At 39.7% G+C, this 24725-nt stretch overlaps 1 protein-coding gene and 1 long non-coding RNA gene across 3 annotated transcripts in view; one reads left to right on the top strand and one right to left on the bottom strand.

Moving 5' to 3' along the window:
- Positions 1–4703: 4703 nt before the first annotated feature.
- On the bottom strand, positions 4704–24650 carry LOC111928793 (uncharacterized). The gene is made up of 5 exons (XR_015286766.1): positions 24572–24650; positions 10893–11757; positions 10561–10795; positions 10087–10228; positions 4704–5212 (listed from the first exon to the last, which is right to left on the bottom strand). It is a non-coding gene; the product is annotated as an uncharacterized LOC111928793 (long non-coding RNA).
- The window catches only part of MMRN1 (multimerin 1), a 39869-nt gene continuing 32019 nt past the window's right edge, over positions 16876–24725 (top strand). The window contains exon 1 of one of the 2 annotated variants that reach the window (XM_023926189.2): positions 16876–17570. In XM_023926189.2, coding sequence (XP_023781957.2) covers positions 17044–17570 — 527 coding nt within the window. In that variant the 5' untranslated portion in view covers positions 16876–17043. Of the gene's footprint in view, positions 17571–24552; positions 24715–24725 lie in introns of those variants that run through there. The other variant, XM_023926191.2, reaches the window with a different exon arrangement.

Raw genomic sequence — 24725 nt, 5'->3', positions numbered from 1 at the left:
GAGATTTGTCCAGAAAGAGATTGCAGGTTGTCAGTGAGCTAAGTACAGATTTCTGGAGAATGACTTTTCATGTGTGAAGATTTCCTTTTGTGATGTGAAATAGAGATGTAGAATTTGTGCAGAATCAGTGTCTCGGGAATTCACCTTCTTCTCATGGTACCAATCTACAGGAAATATTCAAAATATTCAAAAAGTTAAATTTTTTTTCCCCCATCAATATATTTTGGTATTCACTTCACTCATAACTGCTGATGAATGCCCCATGCTTGATATTTTATAGCCACGATCAGACAATTTTCTTGGCTCAAAGGGGCTTATCTTATCTTAGTTTCATGACAAGATACCAACAAGGGAATAAAGCACAGATGAAGAATTTCAGAAGTAGTGAGAATGAAACAGGTGAACCATTCACAGTAACTGATAATCACAGATCACTGCCTTCCTAGGTACCAACTGCCCTGTGAAATGAGAGTTTGACATTTTTGTAGCTGTAAATCCTTTGTACCTGTGGTGCATATTCATCAATAGTACTTTCTGCTGGCATCCTCATAACCAGGTTACCAGGTGCTTATGAAGTTTCCTCCAAAAATTAAACTCTTGTAGAACTACTTGAAATAGGCATAAATCAGAATTTCCTCTTGCTCTCTACGATCCAAATGCAAAATTCATTATTCTATGACTAGTCTGAATGCTCTGGTGAAGAAAGGCATTTCCTATCATCAGCAAACCCGAGCTTCAATTTGAAATATGTCTGACTACATGTGTTTAAATGGAACATTCCAATTCCTAAATGAACTTAAATGTTCATCACTTAAAATCATTGTGCTGAACATCTTATAGAAATGTTGAGTATTATATATACATTCAGTGATTTTAAAAGATTGTGCTTCAGTTACTGCTACTTCTGTCTGTTGTGAGTAATACAGCATTTACTCTGCAGGGGTCATCTGTGCTGCAAAGTACTAAGAGCTTGAATGAGAAAATGAGACCTTGACACTTCATTAAGCCATCTCAGTCTGAGAACAGCCTTTTCAGTCTCTTTAACATTTTTCATAAGTCAGCTATGTTGCTCCCATCCAGTACCTTTTTATCACAATGTTACAGTTTTGCAGTTTTGACACATCTCATGTGTAGTCACCAAAAACCATCCTCTCCTATTTTTTATTTCCGTGATCTCTATTTGACTTTACCTGTCTGATTTGGGCTGCCATTTAGACCAGCTCTGTGGAAGACTGATTCCTCACTGGGACCACAGAACTTACTTTATATATGGCCTGGTATGAGATGCTGAGTCAGCCAAAGCTATGAGGTGGATCCATCTTGTCCCTGTCTCAATAGATCAAAACATTCAAACAGCTAGGTATTTTCTTAGATTCTGAGTAGAATCTTAGCAAATAAACCAAATTTTCTGAAGTCAGGTTAGATCAGACCAAGTAATTAGCCCAACTGAAAATAAAAATATTTATACCTGACTTTGTTCCATATTTCCGTGTTCTGGCAGCAGCTTGTGCTTCCAGACCAGCTCATTCTCTTTCTGAGTTGCAGCAAGCAAGCCCTGCATGTCGCCCTTTGGTCCCTGGAAAGTCTTTCAGCCCCACTTGAGGCCAGGGAGCTGCTCTGCTCCTCAGTGCCATTCCACAAGCTCTGTGAGCTATAGGCTTCTGGCTGCAGGTGGTGCTGTATGGCCCTGCCATAGGACCTTCCCTCCCTTCCCACTCTGCTAAAGAGGTTACATTCTCTTTCTGCCTTCTCAGAAGTCTTCCTGATCCAGTCTTCTTGGGCCATTTCTCACCCACCAAGAAAGCATTCACACCCTCTTAGGCTAGCCTGAGATCCAAAACATTTGTTCATTTAAATGTATCCTGTTCAGACAGAGCTTTGTTGCAGACACAGCTGTGTCATGCACCCTTGTAAATCTGGAGAGACTACATAGGTCAGATATTGAACTGAAATCCCACGCTGATGATGGTGATGGTCTGAGCATGTAGAAAGCAAATGACATTTTAGCATGGAGCATTGACCTTAGTGCTAGTGGCACAGTCTGTTTGAGATTTTGTGATTACAGACATGAGACAGACAGCCTACATATGACAGAGGGAGAAAACTGTAAGAGCCAGAGATGCTTGAAAGAAGCGAGCAATGCATTTAGTATCCATTGTAGAAACAGCAGAATAGTGTTAATCAATAGATCATCAGGATCTTGTTGCAGTATTCCTTTGCAATTGTAAGGAGAGAGAAAGATATTTCTTGCAATAAAACCCTATCTGTTTAAGTCCACAAAGACAGGCTTATTTTTTCTAGCTGAGAATATGGTGAAGATCAAATGTGTTTCTCTCAACAGCATGTCTGCATAGACACGTGTAGGAAGACCTCAGGCTGCTGGAAGAAAGTGAGATCATTCTGGGAGGCTGTAATAGCATAACTCAGCTCTGCTGAGAAGCTCAGTGTGATGTACAGCTTTACAGTCAATGTAATTCATGGAAACAAAAGGGCCCTCTCTAGCCAAGGGTATGCTGCCTCCGCAGGCTTAGCTAGCTCGTCTGTGTTGCTGCATCTTCTATAAAAATCTTAGTGAGTCTCATTTATAGAGTAGATCAATACTTCAACTCACATGCCTCCTGCATGTTTAGTCTTGTCCTCAAGCTTTGCCTTGTTCCATGGTTTAAGCTTGGTGATCAGTTTATCACTGTGCAGCCACTCTCTCCCTCCCCCACAGTGGGATGGGGGAAGAATCGCAAGGGTAAAAGTACAAAAATTTGTGCATCAGGATAAAAACACTTTAATAGGTAAAGGAAAAGCTGCACAAACAAGCAAAACAGACTTAAGGAATTCATTCACTAGCTCCCATCCACAAGCAGGTGTTCCATTTTCCGTTTTCCATTTCCAGAGCCATTTTCCAGAATAGCAGGTCTCCATCTCATGTAATGGGTATTTGGAATGTTAAAGACCATAATTAGGAATGTACCCTCTTTCTTCTTCTTTCCTGAGATTTTATTGCAGAACATGACACGATATGCTATGCAATACCCTTTGGGTCAGTTGTGCTCAGCTGTCCCAGTGTGTCCCCTCCCAGCTCCTTGTAGATCCCCAGCCTCTTTGCTGGTGGGGTGTGTGGCAGGCAGAAAAGGCCTTGAAGCTGTGTGAGAGCTGCTCAGCAATAACTAGAACATCCCTGTGTTATCAGCCCTGTTTCCAGCACAAATCCAAGCTACTATGAAGAAATTTAACTTTGTCCCAGATAAACCAGTACACTTAGTTTCAGTTGAATAGGCTTTCAGTGTGGTTTGCAGACTTCCAGACTTTCTCTCAACCATGTGAGCAGCCATTAACGTTAGAAGCTCAACTCTACACCTGTTTCTCTGAGATGCTCTGCTGTGTCACTAGCTCTCCTATCCTGCTTTACTTTGCGAGTTACACTCTCTCTTTTTAAGGTACAAGGCTCACATAGGGGGAGATGAAGAGCATGTCATTATGTTGTGGTTGAAGAAGAGGTTCAGTAACTCAAGCAGACTCATAAACTATTTCCTCCAAAGGATTAAAACATCTCTGTATTTGACCTTTTGCTATGTTCTTTCCAATTTTTAGATACTGAACTCTCTAGGCAGCCAGGGTGTGTTGAGCTCAATAAGAGTCAGTCTTTGATGAAAACTTCTGCTTGTTCCTTCTTCTGTTACCTTAACAACCAGTGTATGTACTTCTCAAGTTACATCTTCATCTGAAGTGCCTCCTTCTTCCACACACATTTCCACTCTGAATATTCACTGAAAAATTATGCTGGAAATCATATATTACACAGAATTTGTATATGCCTGTTTTCCAACAGTAATTGAAATTGTCAGATAGCAAGCAACTCTCCTGCCAAATTTCATGGGTTTTTCTTTTTAAATTTACCTCAATCAAAAAAGATAACTTCATGTTTAAGCTATTGAACACCAAAGCAGAATTGATAAGAGGTACCCAATTTCCTCCTAAGAAAAGATTCTGTCACATTCTACATTAACGTGGTGATAGTTTTCAGTGGAGGACTGCAGATTTTTAGATTTTTTAAGAAAAATTAAACTCTTCAAAATTCAGTTAAAGCAACAAGATTCTCAATGCTTAGACATGTTAAAGTCTCACCAAACTCTGCACTATCTTTCAATACAATAAGGCTTAAAAATTGTTACATTCCAATAATTTTTTATGGTGATCTGCCTGTATGAAAAATATTTTTTCTTTATGGGAGCACCGGTAGCTCAGACTCCTCAATTCAACAGTGTATATCAGCATGCTCTTAAATTAGAAGTATGCACAGCAGCAAGCCAGACTTCACACGTTTAATGCTCAATTTGTAGACAAGAGTCCTGACATATGACTCAATATATCAATATGACAATATGACTCATCATATTCTATACATTTTCTATAAATTACTGTCTCTAGGACTTTTGAGTTGTTGTAATACTAAGTTTTCTTTGAAGTCTATCATAAATGCACTTTGAGGAGGTAACTTGTATTATGGATGTTAGATTTTCATCCTTCAGTATCATATACACATATTCTTTGCTAGTAGTCCTTTTCTGACAAATCAGTTCCTCCAAGTCATCACATGAAAATGTCTTGCAATGACATCATACTTGTTAAGTTTTATCTCAAACTTTAAAAACTTCAGTCAAAGAGAGGTCTTAACCCTTCTTGAAGTACAAGTTCAAACACACTCTATCAAGGGAAAAAAATAATAGATTTATAATCCATTTGAAATGTGTCAGCAAGGTTTAAACCAGGGGGGAAAAAACCAACCCAACCAAAACCTAAAAAATTTTCTATTACATTTTATTTGAAAGGGCTACTGTTTAATTTTTATTTTATCAGCAGGATAAATTACTCTCCTTAAAATTCCAAGGAAATTTTACTTGGTAAGTGCTTAATAATGATTAGGTGTTGCTGGAAAGCCCTCGACTAAATTTGTAATGTTTAATATAATAAGGATGACTGTACTTGCTTTCTCCTCTACCCACTCTTCTCCATCATTTTGGGTCCCAGATTTGCTCATGGGCTGGAGTTTCTACTTTCATGTCTTGAGCTCACCACACTCGCCTCAGTCACCACATCAGATGAGACAAAATAAAGAAATAGAGCAATGTATATGCTCAGTTATAAGCTCTGATACCAGCTCATCTCCTGCCCAACTTCTTTTCTTCCTCTGTTCTTAGCAATTTCTTCAGCTCTACACCTGTAAGAGAGTAGATTGAGATTTTTGTCTTCAATGTAATTTCCACAAATTTTTATAGAGATTACATTTTTGGCAGGAAGTGTGCCTAAACATTTTATAGTTCAGGTATATACCTGACCCCTGTCTGCTCATTGAGTTGAACTCTTTAAACGTTCCTGAGCATCTTGCATAGAAAAAAGCAGAATACAAAAAAAAAAATGTCATTAACCTCCTCCTGTATTGCTGAAATCAACGAACTCCTCCTGTTTGTTGCCCATGCTTCATGCTTTGGTGTAAAGACACCTCAGCTCAGCTGCTGGCTGTGTCACCTTCTTAGGGAAACACCCCTTAATTCCTTTGAGGTTTTTCTCTGGTGTTTGGCTTTTTCTGTTTCCCTGTTGGTCCTTTACCTCAGGAATGCCTGACTCATTCCTGTGAGACAGGAAGTGTGCTCCAGTGTGGCTCACACATTTCAGAGTCCCTGGCAGAGGGGCTTCACTGGTACCCTGTCCCTCTAACCTTTGCATATCACCCCAGGAACAATCCTGACATTGCTGTGTGCCATGTCTGTCACTCCCCTATCACACACAGTTTAAAGCTCTGCCAGTTCCTGCTAGTTCCTTAGCAAAGACTTGCTGAGAAAGGTGACTCCCATCTGATGCCAGCTTGCTTGGTGCTATGCATTCCACTGTCAAAAACCCCAAAATACTGATCAGCCATGGAACCATGTATTAATAGACTCAGCCTGTCTGTTTCTTCCAGTGTTGCTACCTTCAACAGGAAATCTGAAAGAGAATATAACTTATGCCCCAGACTTCCTTACCAAATGTCCCAAAGCCCTGAAGTCCTGTTTTGATGGCCCTTGGACTACGTGTTGCCATTTCATTACCCCTGTGTAGGAGATCAGTACTGGGGTACTCTGAGGGCTGCACCGGGCTAGGATGTTTCTTGGTGATATCCTTAATGCAGGTCCCAGGGAGGCAGCAGACACTCCCATGGGCTGAGCCTGGCTGGCTTATTGGGCTCTCTGCTCTCTTTAGAAAGGAAATAACCTACAACTTTAACCCATCTTTTGTCCTCTTGCAAATGGCTGTAATACAGACCTTTCTGATTGTAACCTTTCTGATTGGTGTAATTGGGCCGTCATCCTCTTCATCCTTTGGCTGGCCTCCCATGTACAAAACCTCATAGCTATTCTGCAGAGGGTGAGTTTAAAATTCCCTTGGAAACATACTACTAATACACACCAGCTTGTCTTTCTGAGATTCCCCCTACTTCTTTTTGAGTAAACAGACTGTTCATTGGTTTTTTACCAAATTAAAGTCACAATGCAAAATGGGGGAAAAACCCATGGAAATATAACCTGGTCAGCCCAGAAAAGATGGTTCCTAGTCACCTCCCAGCCTCTCCACTAGTTTTCTGTGGCCCTAAGAAGGAGATTTGGCACTCAGGATGGGGAAACCATGGTTCTCTTACACCCCACACTTGATCTGGACAAGAGTGAGGCTGAATGTTGATGCACACTAAAGGGAGCATACATGGATCCTGTCTATTAAATAGATTTATTACACACTTGCCACTGTGGGTTACTCAACATCACAATGCACCTTCAGTCAAGTGCTCCCATATTCTTCTATATACCCTACAGTGCCTTGCTTAGTGGTTTTAGGAATGCTTTAGACTGTTGCTTGAAATATACATATTTTCTTGCACAGCAACTGCCACTATCCCAAACTAAAGCTGTCTTTTCCACCCCTCCAGCTCAGATATTTATCAGTTAGGACTGTTTGAAACTCAGTAGATGTAGCTGGCAGTGTCAAAAACACTGGAAACATGTGGAAATTGAAATGGGGCTCATAGAGAAAATTTTATTACTGCAGAGGGTAAGCACAGCTTGCACACAAACATAAGCACTCCTCTTAGACCCTACCCCCACATGACAGGAAAATGTGTTGCTCAGTTCTAGCAGTTTGAAAAGCCAGGAATAAGCCATTAATCATTTTATTTTACTGTGCCTCATAAATTTGTGAAGCCTGTATTTCCCAGCAAACCATACAACCCATTTTATAGAACCACAGAGCTTCATTGGAAGCCAGGCACACCCTGGCCTCCCCTGTTCTGTGACATTTTCTTTGTCTTTTCACCAGAATCGCATGTCATTGACAATGAGCCATTTTACAAAAATTAATCCAATGAAACTCTCCCTCCAGTTATTGGAAACATCCCTGATTAGTGGCCCAGGTTACTGGCAAGGCTTGTCCTGGACTGCAACACACACTGATGGGTTTTCCTCTGTTACCACCAGTCTGCTACTCACAGTACAGATTCTGCTCTGCAGTTTGATGCATCCATATCAAAGACTGCATTGCCTAAATTCTCCACCATTATACTCCAAAGTCATAAGCAAAAAAGGGGAACACCTTATATGCAAAATGAACAACTTATTTTTAGTTTAATGAAACTCTAAACCATGGAATTAAATAATTATTTTTGGTGCAGTTACAATGATAGTCACATAGTTCAGATGAAATACGGTTAGAAATGACGTATACACAAACTTCCTAGAACCTCTCCCCTTTCTCTGTTATTGTGCTCACCTTTGCACTGCCCCTCTGGGTATGAAGGCTGATACCTCCAGGCCATGGACAGGGAGTTATAGCACACTCAGCATCTCCTCCCTGGGAGGAATGGGATATTGCTTCTCCCTTCTCAAACCAGGACCAGTGGTTGAGATCAATATTATATTTGGTAAGAGCATCTACGCTCTGCACTTTTACCTTGGTCTGTGATACCATGCTACACCTTCATTTGTGAGCTTAGCTTATGTTATATAGTAATTTTTTGTTCCTTTCCTACTAGAACTGCTTATATATGTACTGCTGAGGCTGCTTTCCTTTGATAACTTATTTGTATCTTCTTTCTAACAACCGACCAGTGCTGAGTCATGGGTATGCTGACATGATCCTTTCCCTGTCCTTTAAAGCTCCTGCCAAAGAAGGCAATTTGGGAAGTAAGAAATCATGCTTACACACTCGGTACTAGGTTTTCCAGCTCTTCCAACTGGAATAATTTGCTGGTGGTCATTACGGCCTGCTCTGACCTCCTTCGACACTCTCTTAACCTCCAGTTTTCCTTTTACTGATACAGCTAAGAAATCCTTCCAATATCTTTCAAAATCCAAGCTCTCATTTGGCACTGATTTTGTCATGGCTGCTATACATGAGCACACATGCATGTACTTAGATTTAGTACTTGCTCCTAAAGCTCTTTATTTTCTAAATGAAGCCGCTTCAGGCTCCAGTCCAACTCTAAACTCCCAGCTGCAGCAACCATTGCATCACACATTACTCTACCCTCCTTCACTTTTTTGTTCCAAGGGAAAAATTAGTCGCTACAAATAACCCACATTTGCTCTAATAGAAGATTACACACTGAGGTTTGTGTTGCCTTCCCTTTGTTTTTCTCCCAGGGCATGTCAAGACTGCTAACTAATTTTCTAGGAATAGAACTAATCGCATGAGCCAGAGAAAACTCTCTCAAATTTATTTTCCGTACGATGGAAAAAGCTTCTTTGTAAATAGCAGAGAGCTTGCTCCTAGGGCTTGGAGCAACCTCCTTCTGTTGCAAGATCAGAGAATTTTGAGAAGCCTTCAATGTAGATTAGTTTTACATATTATCAAGCTTTCCAGGAAAACAAAATATGGCTCCATATAGTAGCAATCCACACAGTAGCTGAATGTGAGGTTTTAAATCTGAGTGAAAAGGATAATTTCAAAATTCTTGTGTTAAAGGCCACATTGAAGAGTAAATTTGAGTGGGTTTGGAATCTCTTTTCTGACAAATCCTTGGCTTCTCCCATGCTTATACACCATTTTCTGACTGGAGAATTAAAACACATCATCACCGGTCAATCTGGAGATAATTTGTCCTACCTTCAAAGGAGGTCTTAAGGAACATAAATCCCCAAGTATCTCTTTAAGTAGGGTAAAAGGGAGAACAACATGATCAAGCAATTCTGTAAGAGAAACTGAGCAGGTTAAATCAAAGTCAGTGTTGGAAATTGAGACCAACCAAACATTGTGAATCAGGTTATTCTCTTGTATAGATATTCCACATCCTTAGCTCTTCTACCAAACCTATTTGTATAAAAACCTGCTTGCAAACCCAAGACAAAACTGGCCATCAGACTGCCCCAGTCTTTGGAGAGATACTTTTACATCCTCCTGAGCTGGTTTAGGTCTATGACTTAACTTACCCCATAGTCATATCTGAAGGAAATAAGACACTACCATATCCTGACACAATACATTTCAAACCACAGAGATACCAGCTGGGAAACACCCAAAAAATCAAATTTCTTGTCCTAATGAACTAGAACACCATGGTCACTACAAAAACTAGAGACTGACATACTTATTCCTGTGCATTACATACACTCACCCTGTGAACAGCAACAAGCTCTAGTCATGTATCCAACCAAACCTGGACAAATTTCAAGCACAGCAGCAAAAATTAGGAGACAGAAATATGCATAAACTTAAATTTATGTGTACTGAAATGTCTACAGCTGTATTATCACCTTCCCTTTTAGGTTTCTGTCCCACTAAGCCTTTCCAAATGCCCCAGAGTTTGGCAACAGGCCATAGCTTATGAGTAATGGAAGAACTTCATGGCTATCTGCATACAGCCAGTTTCTGGGGGCTCATTGCTGGAAAAACAGAAAGAGGAATTCTGTGTATAAAATGGCAAAAATGAAATTGACCCAAAGATGTCTTGGAAGAGCAAAATGCAGAAAAACAAAACATCATGAGCAAAGCTCCTGTAGTCTTAGGAAATCACATGCAGCTTTTTAACCTTGATTGGCTCCATAAAGCCTTGTTCTTTGCATAACTTACACAACGTTCATTCTCCTTAGGAAGAAGCAAATGTGTTCTCACTGTCCTTTAAAGGATCTGTGACTCTCACTCCAGACTGAGTTGCTTGCAGGGAGTGGAAGAGGGAGGGGAGAAGACATATATTTTCCCATTAAATATATACCTACAAGAAAAGTGGTAAAAGACTGTGATTGTAGAAAGCTAAGTCTGTATATTTGCCATGGAAACAGTACTTTTAAGAAACACAGTGATGGGAGGAATATCAACTATCACTTCAGTCTGCATTTCTGCAGAATGCAGTCATAGCAAACTGGCTAAAAGTAGGCTGCTCCTCATGCAGCTTGACAGACCCTCTAGTTTTATTAGCTGGGTGATTATGGGTCATCTCTGGCTGCTACTTTTGAAATGTCCTAGGTATTATTTACAATATTCAGGAAATATAAGGAATTAAGTGGAAAGAGTGAAAAAGGCTCTGACCTTACTCTGGACACTCACCTCATTTTTTTGTGAGGCCAGCAGCCGCCTTGATGCATATTTCATTCATACCTCTGCCTGTTTCTTTACATCCTAGCAGAGGCACACACTTTAAGGAAAGAAAGGGACTTCTTTGGACACCTCCTGAAGACAAAGCAGTGCAGGCCTTGTTCTGGTATTCTGCTTTTGGAAGCTTTTTGTTTCACACATATCAGGAAAAACTTGACATTAAAAGCACTTCCAAGGTCTAAGAAAGCTTAAATTGAAGTAACAAACACAAATTTTAGCAGGGTTCCCTTTCCAGGGTTGTCACTACTTCTGTAATCATCATCTCTCTGGTTTTTGCCTCTTACCAGTTTCCTTTCCGTTTGATGCCCTCTTCCTCTTCAGTCACCTCTCTTTCCTGTCTTTATTCTTTTTGCTACCAAAGGTGTTGTGGAAACATCCCAGTTTCCCTTCTCATCCCTACTATAATGTGAACAAAATGAAGCAACTACTTCTGCCAAAGGAGAGAGATAAACATGGTCAATGCTGTCTCTTAGCCCTCGACTCTACAGAACAAGTATGGTACACACTCCAGAAGAATTCACAGCACCTGCCCTTAAGGAATGCCAAGGGGTTTGGCTGCTCCCAGAGTTCAGGGAAATGCTGCTCTTCCAGTCACGTGCAGCACTGCTGTTCAGGAGGGTTGATCACCTTGCAGAGTCGCCTTCAGCTGCAGGAGAGTAGCCCAGCACAGACATGGATGTGTGTTTCCAGAAGAGGAAATTTTTGCTGCTCTGGTCTTTTGTCACAGTCCTGGCTTCTTTCTAGTTTCCACAGAATATTATTGATGGATACTCTGGGGAATGAGCTGGCATGGGGGCTTGTCAGTAGCACAGGTTTGTTTTTCACAGATTGTTGCTAATGAAACTACCAGACAGATGAAAAGTGCATTCAGGAAGTTTCTGTCCTTCAGAATTACTTATTTCCCAGCTTGCCACATTTTCTTGAAGATAAAGCAATGCTTCTCTTAGTGTTGGATTTAAAGCCTCTCTAGGTAACTTGTTTTCCTAGGTCTCTTGCTGATTTCCTGGCTCTTGAGAATGGTTTGGTCTCCAGAACAGTGTGAGCATTACCTCAACTAAACTGGTTTATAGCACCATCACCTTGAGGCTGGTAAAAGAGGCTGCAATGGTCATCAAAGACTGGTGGCTTCATCACACCTGGGAGGCAGTGCTGTGAAAAAAAAGGCCAAAGTGAGATCTCTGCACCAAGAAGTTATTTCTTTTGTTCTAGGAAAAAAACAAAGTAGTGTTCTTTGGTTTATTTGCCTATCAAAATCATTTCTAGAAAGGAAATGCTAGGAACAGCTCACATAGGGTTTTTTTTAAAGTAACCAGATGATTGCCAGTTGCCACTTATCTGATGTCAGCCTTGCCCCAAGGATAGTCTGAAGCAGACAGCAATCTCCTTCATCAGCTGCCACTGCTCCCAAGTAAAAAGAATACATAAATGTCTCTGAAGGCTAAAAACATGCCCACAGGCAAAGGAAAAGAATATACTGGAATACACTTTAAAAACAAAGCTTTACATGATACTTCAGCAAAAGTATACTCAGATACTGTAGGGTATTTTGTTTGCTTAGTTTGATCAAGAGTGATGCTGGTGATGGAAAAGGACTCTTTGCCTTAGCTGGATCCAAATCACAGCTGAGCCTTTAGAAACACTAAGCGTTCATGCTGTAACCATGCAAACTTCATGTCCTGACCTTCAACTGGAAAATCCTTCTGCTGCTAGGTCTTTTTACATAAAGTAATGGTTTCTCCTGTTGCTACCATTCTAAGCAAACTAGGATTCAAAGGAATTATTTTATTATGTAATTAGGACAAACCTAAAGAAATCTTACTGATTCATGGAATCCTATTTTAGATGCAACATTTGAACTTCCTAGGTAGACATAGAGAAATATTTTTTTTTCTAAGTATGCAATGGTCACCTTAAGCATGATAGCATATTTTGTAATGTTTGCTTTTAATTCATGCTAGCCAGCCATCCTTAAATAAAAAACAAAAACTTAAAACAAACATAAATAAAAAACAAATCTCAAACCAAACCAAACAGTAAGTGTGGGTATTGCTCAGGAGTCTTCAGTAAGCTTTTGGACCTTACAGAGGAAAAATTATTATGAGAAAAAGATTCTTTTTCTTTTGATATAGAGCTATTTAGAGCTCTTCATAACCTGACAGGAATTTTCTGAATTATTGCAGAAGTGATTTCATCTTCCTTATCCTGAGGTGCCTATTTTGCTGTCTTAAGTGCTGCCCTGTGCGTCTGTATATGAGAAAGGAAAGCAAAGTGGCTTTTTCACTGGACCATTCAGCTGGTACCAAGAGGCACTGCAGGAAATGTGAGAATTTATGTCAAATACAAGTGTGTTTGATCTGGAGCAAGGGAAAGCAAAATTCTCCCAGCAGTAAGCACACTAGTGGAATAAAGAGCTATTCAGTAACATCTTTCTCACTGTGCTGGTTTTGGCTGGGGAGAGTTAAAATTCTCCCCAGTGGCTGGTATGTAGCTGTGGTTTGGATTTGTGCTGAACATAGGGTTGATAATATAGAGATGTTTGTGTTATTGCTGAGCAGGGCTTGCACAGAGCTAAAGCCTTTTCTGCTTTTTGCGCTGCAACACTAGCAGGGAATTTTGGGGTGGGAGGTTGGGAGGAGCTACAGCTGGGACGGTTGACCCCAAAATGACCAAAGGGCTATTCCACACCATATGGATTATGCTCAGTGTATAGAGTGGGGGGAAGAAGGAGGAAGGGGGTATGTTTGGAGTGACGGCAGCTGTCTTCCCAAGTAACCATTACATATGGTGAGGCCCTGCTTTCTGGAGATGGCTGAACACCTTCCTGCCCATGGAAGCACTGAATGAATTCCTTGTTCTTTGCTTTGCTTACATGTGTGGCTTTTGCTTTTCTTAGTGAACTGTCTGTATCTCAACACATGAGTTTTCTACCTTTTGCCTTTCTGATTTTCTTCCTGATCCTACTGGTGAAGGACTGAGAGAGAGGTTGTGTGAGGCTTGCTTGCTGGGGTTAAACCACAACACTCGCATAGAAACTCTCATTTTTTACCTTATCACTTGTGACCCCAGGTGCTAAGCAGACAGAGAGCCCATTGAATGAGCACTGTTTTACAGATGCTGTTGCTGCCAGCAGAGGTAGAGGAGATAATCTGGATGTGCAGTCCTTGGCCTGAATAGTTCTGGGTGACTAATCCTTATGGATTCAGACGACTCTGCCTAAGACTGGGAATAGTTTTTCTACTGGTAAATCCCGAGGAATGAGGATGGTGGACTGTGGCTGTGTAGCCATGGTGATCTTATTGAAGTTGTTAGATAATCTAGAGGATCAACAGTAACTCTGCCAAGGTGGCTATGAAGTCTGGTAACTGATGCTCCCCTTATAGTGCTTGGGGAGAGTTCTCGAAGATGGCTGAGGTTATGCAATGAGATGTTCAGGGATTTGTCTGAAATCACAGTGATGAGTGTGTGCTGCTAGCAGATGTAAAATATAAAAGTGTTTCTAAAATCACAGTCTTTGGTCAGCTCACTCAAGCATTAGTAAAGTATTTGCCTTGTCTGAAGAACCACAGATGCGACCCTGAAAATAAACGGTGCTCTTCTGCAGTACAGAACAGGGATAACTCTTCTGTGAGCAGGAGGATATTGCTTTTTTATATAATGTAGCCTGGTGACTTACATGACTCCCCCAGGAATGCATTTGCATCTTCACAATCAATTTCCACCTGCCAGAAAACATCTTATTTTACTATTTTGTGCTCTCATGGGTGATGAGAGGCTCTGCATGACTCCTGCTGAATGTGCTAATGCCTATAGAGTTAAACCTCATTGAGTGAAAAAATATGTGTTCAGCAGCATGCATGAGCGTAGACTCCAATATGGACACTTAATACTGATTGGAAATTGAGATCCAGCTTCTGCTCAACTTTAAAAGCTCAACTTTTAAAATTTCCGAGAAAAACCCATGAGGCCAGCCCAATATGCAGGGATTTCAGTAACATGAATATGCAACTGATACAAAAAAAGTGGCACCTATGGATTTATGCTTACTGGAGTGGGCAACATGTTGAGTGGGAGTTATCAGGATAATTTTGAATCTAGTTCTACCCAAGTTTCATCAAATGCATCCAAGTGCTGATCTTTTCCTGGGTTCAGTTTACACCAAGACAAGCAGCACTTGGATGTGAACTAGTGCTGAAACAAGACTTATAATGAGCTTGGGATTCAGATCCAATATACAACAATCTGAAAATAGAGATCATGAGTTTCTTACAGTGCCAAGATTGTTTTGCAGCCTTCAAACAATTTTATCTTTTAATCTAAAGCCCAGGCATGTGCTAATGAAGTGATATTAATAATAGAATTTCATTTTGGAGTATTCAGACAGGGAAATAAACACTGCTGTAGTGAAATCTACCAACCACCAAAAGCCAGACTCTTTTGCATTACTTTTCTTTGCAGTGGAAATCTGCAGTCACTTCTCTGAATTTAGAGGTAGAATTAACACTTGCAGTGGAGTGACATGAAGCAGAATCCAAAGGTTTTTTGCTATTAGGCACTCTTGTTGCATAAATAAACACAGTATGTAGCTGCTGTATATTATTTTTAAAGTCAGCTTGTGTTTAAGTTGCAAATACAGTCAACACTAATTTACCCTTCACTTTGTCTTGGAATTTCAAAAAAAAAAAAAATGGGATGCCATATGCTAATTCAGGTAGTGGTACTAATGGTACTAATTCAAAATCTCAAAAATCTTAAAAATAAAGCTCAAAAAGATAAGTGCTCACATGAAATTTCATGTGTTAGTCTTCAAACTAAATGGCTCATTAGATTGTCTCCTGTGTCCTACATTCAAAGGTCTTGTACAGATTTTACTATGAATAAGAAAAAAAGAGAGGGGAAATAGTCTCCAAAATAAAGCACAACCTCATATCTTTTCTAGTGTGTTGTATCACAAAATTGCATCTGGTTTCCTTACCCAGTAGAAGCCCGTGCTTTCCAAGACAATAAAACAGAAAAATGAATCATAAGAGAGGGAAAACCCAAACCTTTAGCACACCTGAACTTGTTCACCTGGAAACTGAAAGCAAGGCACTGTTATCCAAATCTTCTAAACAGGAACAATCATCACAGAGACTTATTTGAGTGCAACAAGAGCTGGTGGTTTATCCCCCATGTTTGGTGTTTTGCTCTTGGTTTTATTGGTTTGGTTTGGGGGGTTTTTTGAAAGTATTTTCTGAAAAAATATACAAGTAATTTACCAGCTTTTCCACTGTGTCCCTGTTAGTCATCAGATTTCAATGGAATGGGGATTTTGCATCTGTTTTTGAGAAAAGGTGATCCTCAAGTAATATAAAGTACACCAGAAGCTGCTGTTCTGTTTGCTGGTGTGTGATCTTACATTCAGGGATGTCTTGTCCATAGTACAGCACTTGTGTCAGTTGCCAGAGGCTTTTTGAACTGGTGTGCAATGGCCTCTCAGATCTATATGGTTCTTGACAGGTCTATTCTGTTGCTGCTTTGTACCCACTTTAAAATTTCATGTTGTATTTCTCTATGCAATTTCTTCAGCAATTACCTTTTCCCTTTCTTTTCCTTCAACAAGAAAGTAAGCAGAGCAGCCTTACTCTCAGAGAGCTGGAGAATGGCAGTAGAGGAGGAAAGCATTCATCTCCTCTTTCCTGGCTGCAGCATTCAACCTTGAATTTACTAAGCATAATTTCATAGAGTGATGTAGACTGGAAAAGACATCCAAAGGTCATCTGGTCCAAAACCCAACTCTGAGCAGGGCTGAGATCATATTGCTCAGGGTCTTGTCTTTGAGTTTTGAGTCAAGTTTTGAATATCTCCAGGCATGGAGATTAGTGGTGGATACAGTGTGAATCTCTTCCTTATCTCTGCACTGTTAGCTGAGTGTGCTTAAATGTTCAGAGAAAAAAGAGAAGACACAGCAAATGTTGAGCTTTGTGTAGCACACCAGTTTTGCCAATAACAAGGTCATAAGTTTGACCCATCCAAAGGGCACATGTGATAAGTCACTTGTCTGTCCATGTACATGTGAAAGGAAAATCAGCTAATAATTTCAGGTTTTATCCCTCAGGATTGCTTCACAGTACATATTTTTCCACATTTCTATCACACCATTAATCTTTATCCTGTGCCTTCTGTGGACTTCTTTTTTCCCTCCCACATAGGCTGCCAGGATCCTGCTCTCCAAGGGGTCACAGGTTGCAGAGGGATCCACAGAAACAGGAAGCCAGGCTTCCTCAGTCAGTTTTGAAACACCAAAACCTGTTTCCTTTCTACAGAAATAAAGCCTGTCAGGGCATCCTCTGGGTAGGCTCATTATCTGAGCAGCAGCCCAGGAGGAGGGAGAAACTACAGGATTTCTTGTTTAGGAAATAAATGTGAGATAACTTGTAGTATTTAAAAACCATCAGAATGAAAGAGATAATTTTCTTGCTGCTCCTATTGTACTTACACAGGGGCAGCACTGGATTTAACACTCTAGGAAAACTCTGGACCACAGGACAAGGCGATGAAACCCAGACACATCATTCAGACTCAACTCCATCTTTCACCACAATTAGGGGTTCACCTCATTCTGAAATCCAAACTGCCAAAGCAAGTGCCTCACAGGGACCTCCTTTTGCATCTGCAGGCGAGACACTGGGAATGACAACAGTGAAGAAAACTTCCAGCCCTACAATATCTACCCCTGCAAGTCAATCAAATGGACACAGTGAAGGTGACTCTGGCAGAGACAAGACGGGAAGCTCATCTTTCAGCAAAGGGACAACTCTACAAAGCACTGCTAGAGAGATCCTTCTCCAGAAAGGAGTCACTACAAGCCTGGATGCAGCTACAGGGAACAGATCTGTCAAGCAATCCTCTCGCAGCACCGGCATCATCAGGGGCCAGCAGGATGCCAACTCCAAAGCATCCAGCTTTGAAACTACAAAGGGAAAGTAAGCTACGTATTTTTTCTTGTCTCCTATGTACTGCTTATATTCCTGTTTCCAGTGACATAAATGGAAAAGGTCCTAGCAATTTCAATACAATTATTTTTTGACCTTAAAAAAGACCATCTAAAACAAGCAAGGGACCAAACTGGCAGCATTTACTCAGGCTTACCATGGTAACATTTCTAACAGAGTAAATGCAGCAATGTTTTATTCCTTAGGGTGGTTATCTCAAAATCAACAGGGAAGTCATTATCATATATGGGTAGGAAAGGACTACAATAGATGGCCCCCAGTTTTATACACAGTAAACTGCTGTTGACTTTTTTTTCTTCCTTCTTTTGCAAAGAAATTGCAAATGCACTGTTTTATTTTAAACCCATTAAAAAATATTGTGTTTGTAAACTTCTCCAGTAAATCGAAAATACAAGCAATTAAATGTATAAAATGCATCAATGTCTGACAATTTGAAACATCCTATTCTTAGGATTATACTACTTATGAAAATAATTATACTACATACTTATGCATAGTGATGTTGTAGGTGAATGTGCATTCAGAGCTCTATAACAATACACAATAGCTGTGCATAAAAGAGTATATCAAACTGCACTGTCTAGTTTTATAGTTCTGGAACGCTCAATTCTTTTCTTTTTTCCCAAATGTATTCAGTTCTTAATGGGGATATTAACTCTGACTTTGCAGATATTGCAAGTTTCCCTTAATTGCTGATATATAATCAGATACGGGTAAAAAATGAAAGACACAAGGGGTTGGTTGTTTTCCATAGTATTTATGGAGAGTGGGCTTTCAGAATATACATTTATACTTATGATAGTACTTTCCCATATGGTAGCATACAAATTCCTGGAAAGGAGAATAAATCATCACTCCTACAATTATCTTCCTTTGTTTGGCTGGGAGTTAATGTTCCTTCAAGTGAAAGAAAAGATTCCCATTAACCTGAGCATGTTTTGGGTGATTCATAAGCGAAGGAATGCATAAGGACCCAAAGCAAAGGAGTCCTTTGGCTCTGCTTGGAAGAGAGTGCCCAGTAAAGGAGCTGTGTTTCCCAGACAGCTTTCTCAGCATACTCCTTAAGTTCAGAAAGTCATCCCTTATACCACCTTACCACAGGGTTTGACAGAGTGTCTGAGTTCACCTGAGTTAAATGGAGTCTCTTTTCACATGGGTGCTGATATCTAAATCTCTACTGAAATAAATCCTAATACATGCTAACCTTGGTCTTTAACTTTCACAGCTTTCTTCAAGAACAGTATTCCAATTAAATTAATCTTCAGCAAAACTCTATGAATTAGCACAGTTCTGCCTTTTACACGAGATATAAATACAAATAGCAAATTGTCTCTGGTGAAGATGCTCACTTATTTTATCATAATGATACATAGTTGCAACTGCAGAGAGGCAAAAGAAGCAAATCTTGTATTTGCCAGCACCAAATTCTATGAGGGGTCAAGGAACAATCTGCTGTGCAACATGAATTTTGGGAGTCCACTGAGCCAGTTAGCAATAAAGCCAGGATTGCATATCAAATCTACAGGAATGTGTAGCAGCATGAAACCCCAGCATAAAATCCAATACTGAATCCCCACTCTCTTGCTCAAGCTGCTGAGCTACATACCTTTCCCTCTCTAGCAAATATCTACAGTTTTAGCTGTGCCTCAGTCCTTTCCACAGTAAGATTCTTGCGCTGCAAAGTTTGTCTTGCCACAGTGTATGAGTGTTTTTACAATCAGATGTGCTGTTTTGAACTTTCCTTCCACTTTTGCCATGAGCTGGACCACGACTTAAGTGACTTTGCTGTTCCATCTTCCTTTCCTTATGGATTAGACCTGGATGAATAATAAACTTGCTTGTGAATAATTTTTCTTTTTCAGCAAAGACATGAGAAAATACCTAGGGTGCTCACTGTTACCAATCACTGCTGTGAAACACCTGAAAAACTACTGCTGAGAAAATATGCATAAGAAGACAAAAAAATTTATTTATTAAGTGTAGGTGCCATTGACTACACCCTAAATAATTTGTACCATATAATTTCTTCTTTTTTTTTTTTTTAATATTTATCACAAATAAAGTGAAAAAGATACTGGAAGAATTCCATTAAAGACACAGCTTTCTTCAAGGTTTTATTCATTTGAAGCCTGAGCACAGCATGATTCAATAGCAGATTCCACAGCTGTAAAGTGTACTGTCTCTAAGGAAGTTTGGAAGAATGATTTGCTTTTTGAGTTTACTTTGAATTAGACAACCTCTTTGGTTATAGTCTGTACTCCAACCTAAATTTTTGAGTGACCTTGTAGGAACTGCATGACTCTCTAATCCTTTATGGCAACCCATTGTGCTCACATATGTGCAGAGATGCTGATGTTAGGAGGCTCCATACAGAAGGAACAATAGAGAGAGATCTGTGAGAGACAAGAGGAAGGAAAACAGACAAGAGCGAATATTTATTTTTAAACATATTTCTAATTTAAAAAATACCAGTGCATACACTTTGTTAGAGAGTCTGCAAGGCTGTCAGATTATCCACAAAGTACAATATGCATCCATTGTACAAACTTAATTGGCCAAATATCCCTTTCCAAAGGAGGCCATGTGCCTTAATGGCTTAATCACAAAGATAATTCCCTTACTACTGCTACCCTAGGTTATGTGAGGACAATATTATGCACCCATATCTTATCACATGCACTCTAGAACTAGGTTAGGCTTTGAACCTCTCTCTATCACATCCTGATGTGGTATTACAAGGGCTAAATATCAGACACATCCTTTTCTCTAAAAACATTAATCTCTTCCTTATTCTTCACTGGCACAGAAATGCAATTAAATCCTTTTCCTTCACATTGTAACAATTTTACAATTAACCTTAGAATAGGTACAAGAGAACACAATTTGTCACTGTCTGCTCTCCAACCAGTTAAGAAGAATGTTTTCTGTGGTGAGGTATCCCTGCTTCAGGCAGAGTCTACACCCAAGTTTTCATGAGGATATGTGCTTCATAGGAACCACATCTGGAATGGTCTGAGCTGAAGGAAAATTAATTTCTTCACTCCTAGGAATGAATTTGACCTATATTCTGAAATGTGAAACTTAATTTCTCTATAAATACGCTTTTTTTTCTTACTTTTCTATTTCTACCTATCTTCAAAGTTTTGTGCAATCCATATCAATGAATAAAGAAATAATGGAAACCTAGAGTGAGAGAATTTCTCCAAAATTCAGTGACATAAATCTGAGTGCAAATTTGGTGTGAAAGAAGAAAATTTATGATACATTCTTTTCAACTGACTTCATTTGATATACATGTTTTTCAGCCTGTGGAGAGAGACAATTGCAGTATTTCACTGTGTAAAGCAGCTTAAACAGCAGTGGTGCAATGGAGTCTCAGGTGGAGTCCTGAGACCAGCACACTCATCTTTTCATTCTGAACCTGATTTTATTAATTACTATCCAAGGAAGCTCCTGAATACATGAGACCTTCATTCAGGCTGTAAATTAAGCACAGTATCCCCACATTGCTGAGTGGCTATACATTACTCTTTTCTCTTATGTGTGCATTACACCTTTTCCAGTTATCTTGAAGCCACTGAGGGTTTTTATTGACTTCCTCTACCATTACCTTGGGTAGTGGTGAGGTGACAGTATTTTATTACTAAACACAGAAGGGTTTAATAGAGTCAGCATCAGGGACAGATTTGCTTAGCTGTCACATGTGATAGGAGTGCTGAAATATTTCATTCTCACGACCAGACGTCTGCACTTCTCCCTGGAAATTGCTTTTGCCTGTATCAGCTTGGTAGAAATCTAGTGTACTGACAAATTAAAATGAATGGTTAAGATCAGCAGACGGTTCAGATACATGAGACACATAGAAACCTGATTTAACTGCCTAGTTAATGTAAGGTTCACAGTCTCTTTTCATCATGTCACTTTTTAATGGAGCAGAGAGAACAATTCTTGAATCAATTTCCTAAGATTTTGCATCAGTGTGCATTTACAAAAAATACAGTCACACACGGCTTAGGTTTTTGCCTCACTAGGTATATTCACTGTGACCTGGAAGGAAGAAGCTCTTACACAGGCCTGAAGTTGCCTTGGTGGCTGTGTCAGGGTGTGTTTGACAATATTTGTCCCCAGAATGTTGTACTACAGCTATGCAGAAGGTGGTTGCAATAAGTCACTCTCATCCAGCAGCACTTTGAATAGATTTCTGATGCTCAGCTGTAAGCCCACAATCCAATTTTCCTACACATGCTCAGTGTTACTCCCATAGCAGTCCCAAAGCAATGATTGCTGGTAGAGCCATGACAGACTGTTTTCAGCAGGAAGCACAGCACCACAAAAAAAGAAAGATCACTTCTTCACCGAAGTTGTTTTTGAGACACTCGCAAAATACTTAGCCTCCTCAGAGTCTCATTGTTTAGTTTCTCTGTGATCAGATAAGGCACCACTATACAGATGATTTCTGAGGTTATTTTCAGGATGGTAAGGAAAGTTTCTCTTTGTCTCATTACACTAACTATTGCATTAATGCTCATGCTTATCTTGCTCTTGTTCTTTGTTTCATCTGCCATGGGAACAGCAAGGATTAGGAAGAGACTGTTTTCCATCCCTGCAGTGTCCTTTCGCCTTTCTGAATAGTTCAGGATTACTGTGCCAAACCAGACACAGTGTTAGGATTTTCCTCCTAGCCACTGCAAATAGTCAACCCTTCGTGGCATTTCATTTAAACATCTCCTTGGGTATGCACAGAAAATAGGCGTTCTTACAAATCTGAATATAATTAACATTTCAGAGAACTGACCCTAATTCTAGAATAGACTTGGCAAGGAGAGGACAGCAACAAGGTGTCCCATATGTTTTCCAAAGGCTTTATCTGTGTTGCAAGATAGAGAATGCAAGTATTTCAAATGTCAATTTTCCTGCCAAATCTGATACAGAGCATCTATTCTGCATCACATTCCTGGTAAGCAACACCATTGGTCATGAGGAAAAGCCTGTGGAAAAAATCACCTTGAATTTCATGGACTTTGGCTCAGATCCTTTCTGTTCAAGAGCCCCATAAGATCAGACAGTGACAGCATAAAGATATGTATCTGTATGATTAAGTGGCAATTCAGATACAAAGAAACTGTCAAGGCTTTTAATCATTTAATGAAAGGAAGCAAGAAAAGAGAAGTGGTCCAAAACAACACTATAAACAAGGACAAATTCCCCCCTGAAACAGTAATGGATCTTAATTTTTATATTTTAATTTTGTCACTTACAAAGGTTTTTTTTGAGTTGTTAGTATGTCTCAAAGTAGAGAAGCCATCACTGACATACTGAAATCTCCTTTTCTGTAGATCACAAAAGCACTAAAAAAGCAGTGAAAACCAATACCATTGAAGGTTACCTGAAAAGCACTGACAGTAAACTAAACCAGAACTTCCTTAATGAATTTTGTACTCTGGATTGATTAGAAGATGGAAAATAAATTTATATTCCAGAAGTAAAAAGGCAGAATTCAGACCTTTTTAAAGAGAACTTTGTCTGCATTTTCAGATGTGCTTTACTGGATAATTCTTAAAGATTTGAGATTAATAGATATCTTCTACAAAGTCTAAATTCTATCTGGAAAAGTTTGATTGTGTTAAAGGGCTCTGAACACGGAGTGGGAAATCGTGTATCAAAGAGGTGATCTTATTTGCAACTAGAGAACATTTAAAATGCTAAAACATATTGGTGAAGTGCTAGATAAGTGGAAATTGTGAATTAATTTTTGCAGCACTAGGGAGGACAAACAGTAAATAAAAATTCAGATGAAACAAAGAAGCTGTTTGCAGTCCAAGGCTTCAGCACTGCAATACAAAAAAAAAGGAAATGAATGATGAGAGCAGAATTTGTGTTTTGTAATAGACAGGACAAAATGTCAGGACACTGAGTCCTGAAAAAAAAACATTAAACAAATCTGTGACACCTATTGCTCCAGTCAGTGTCAACAAGTCAGCTGCTTCTCAGGGGTAAAAACATATCCTATGACATATTTTCACATACTGTTTTATATTACATGTCACAATATTTTATATTACATGTCACATACACCTTTTCATTTCTTCCATTCCAGCCGGCTCGTAAAACACATTTTCCAATTTGATTTGTTTATGGCCAGTCCCTAGTGAGTACTGAATTTTTATTGCAGCTGAGATTCATACATTTCAGAGCAAAGGAAGTTGGGTGAAGTTTAGTGAACCTAAAGAACTAACTGGTTTTGGTTCAAGCTTATAATTTCTCTTTGAAATAAAGCTTATCTCATTGAAAGATGACCGACATTCACTTAAAGATATAGACTTTACTATAGCACAGTGAGAAGCCTCTGTGGTCACCTAGTGGAATTCAAAGGAAGTTGCTAAAACCAGTCTCCCATGCAATAGCAAAAAAGAACCTTGTGAGGGTGCTTGCTATCCTTATAATCTGAGTGTTTACACTGTGTCAGTCAACATTATCTCTCCTCATCCAAACTTGGCAGGTTGTTTAAAGCAGATTGAAAAGACAGCATCTCGTCACTCTAGATGCTTGTAGTATCTTTCTACATCCCCTTTGCTCAGATGTGAAGGATAACATAAAATTAAAACTGCTGTAGAATCAAGATGAGTAACTCAGTAACTATGCTGTGAAATACAAATAAGCTGCATGCAACATAAACGAGGTACAACCACCAAGCTGGGCATTTACTTTGACAAGAGCCTCAGCTCTGGGTCCTTTTGTATTCCATCAACAACACAGTAATCTCATTTTCATGATTCAGTGATGTTCAGCTGGGCTGATTCAATAGCATTTCTATTAAAAGACGAGTAATCTAATTTACTCACAGACAAAAATCAGTCATTTTCAGATACGATATGAAGGGGCCAGAACTGATTCTGTATCCTTTGTGGTCGGACTAGCATTGGTGTTCCCGTGGGGTGGCTCTAGCACCACTTACAGGGATCTGTGCTTACCAGCCAGAGGAAGCAATCACGTACAGGCGTTGCCGACACTTTCTGCGAGGTTTTTTTTCCTCGGCAATGGACACAGAGGACATTTTACAAGGGAAACGTGCTGTGGAAGGGGGGCTGCAGGGACCCTGGAAGAACCGGAGCAGGTTGTAATTCG

Source organism: Cyanistes caeruleus, chromosome 5 (assembly GCF_971803275.1).
Source record: "Cyanistes caeruleus chromosome 5, bCyaCae1.hap1.1, whole genome shotgun sequence".
In the NCBI taxonomy this organism is placed as follows: Eukaryota; Metazoa; Chordata; class Aves; order Passeriformes; family Paridae; genus Cyanistes; species Cyanistes caeruleus.
Note: the sequence above shows the minus strand (reverse complement) of the source record. Positions and strands in the feature narration are given on the sequence as shown.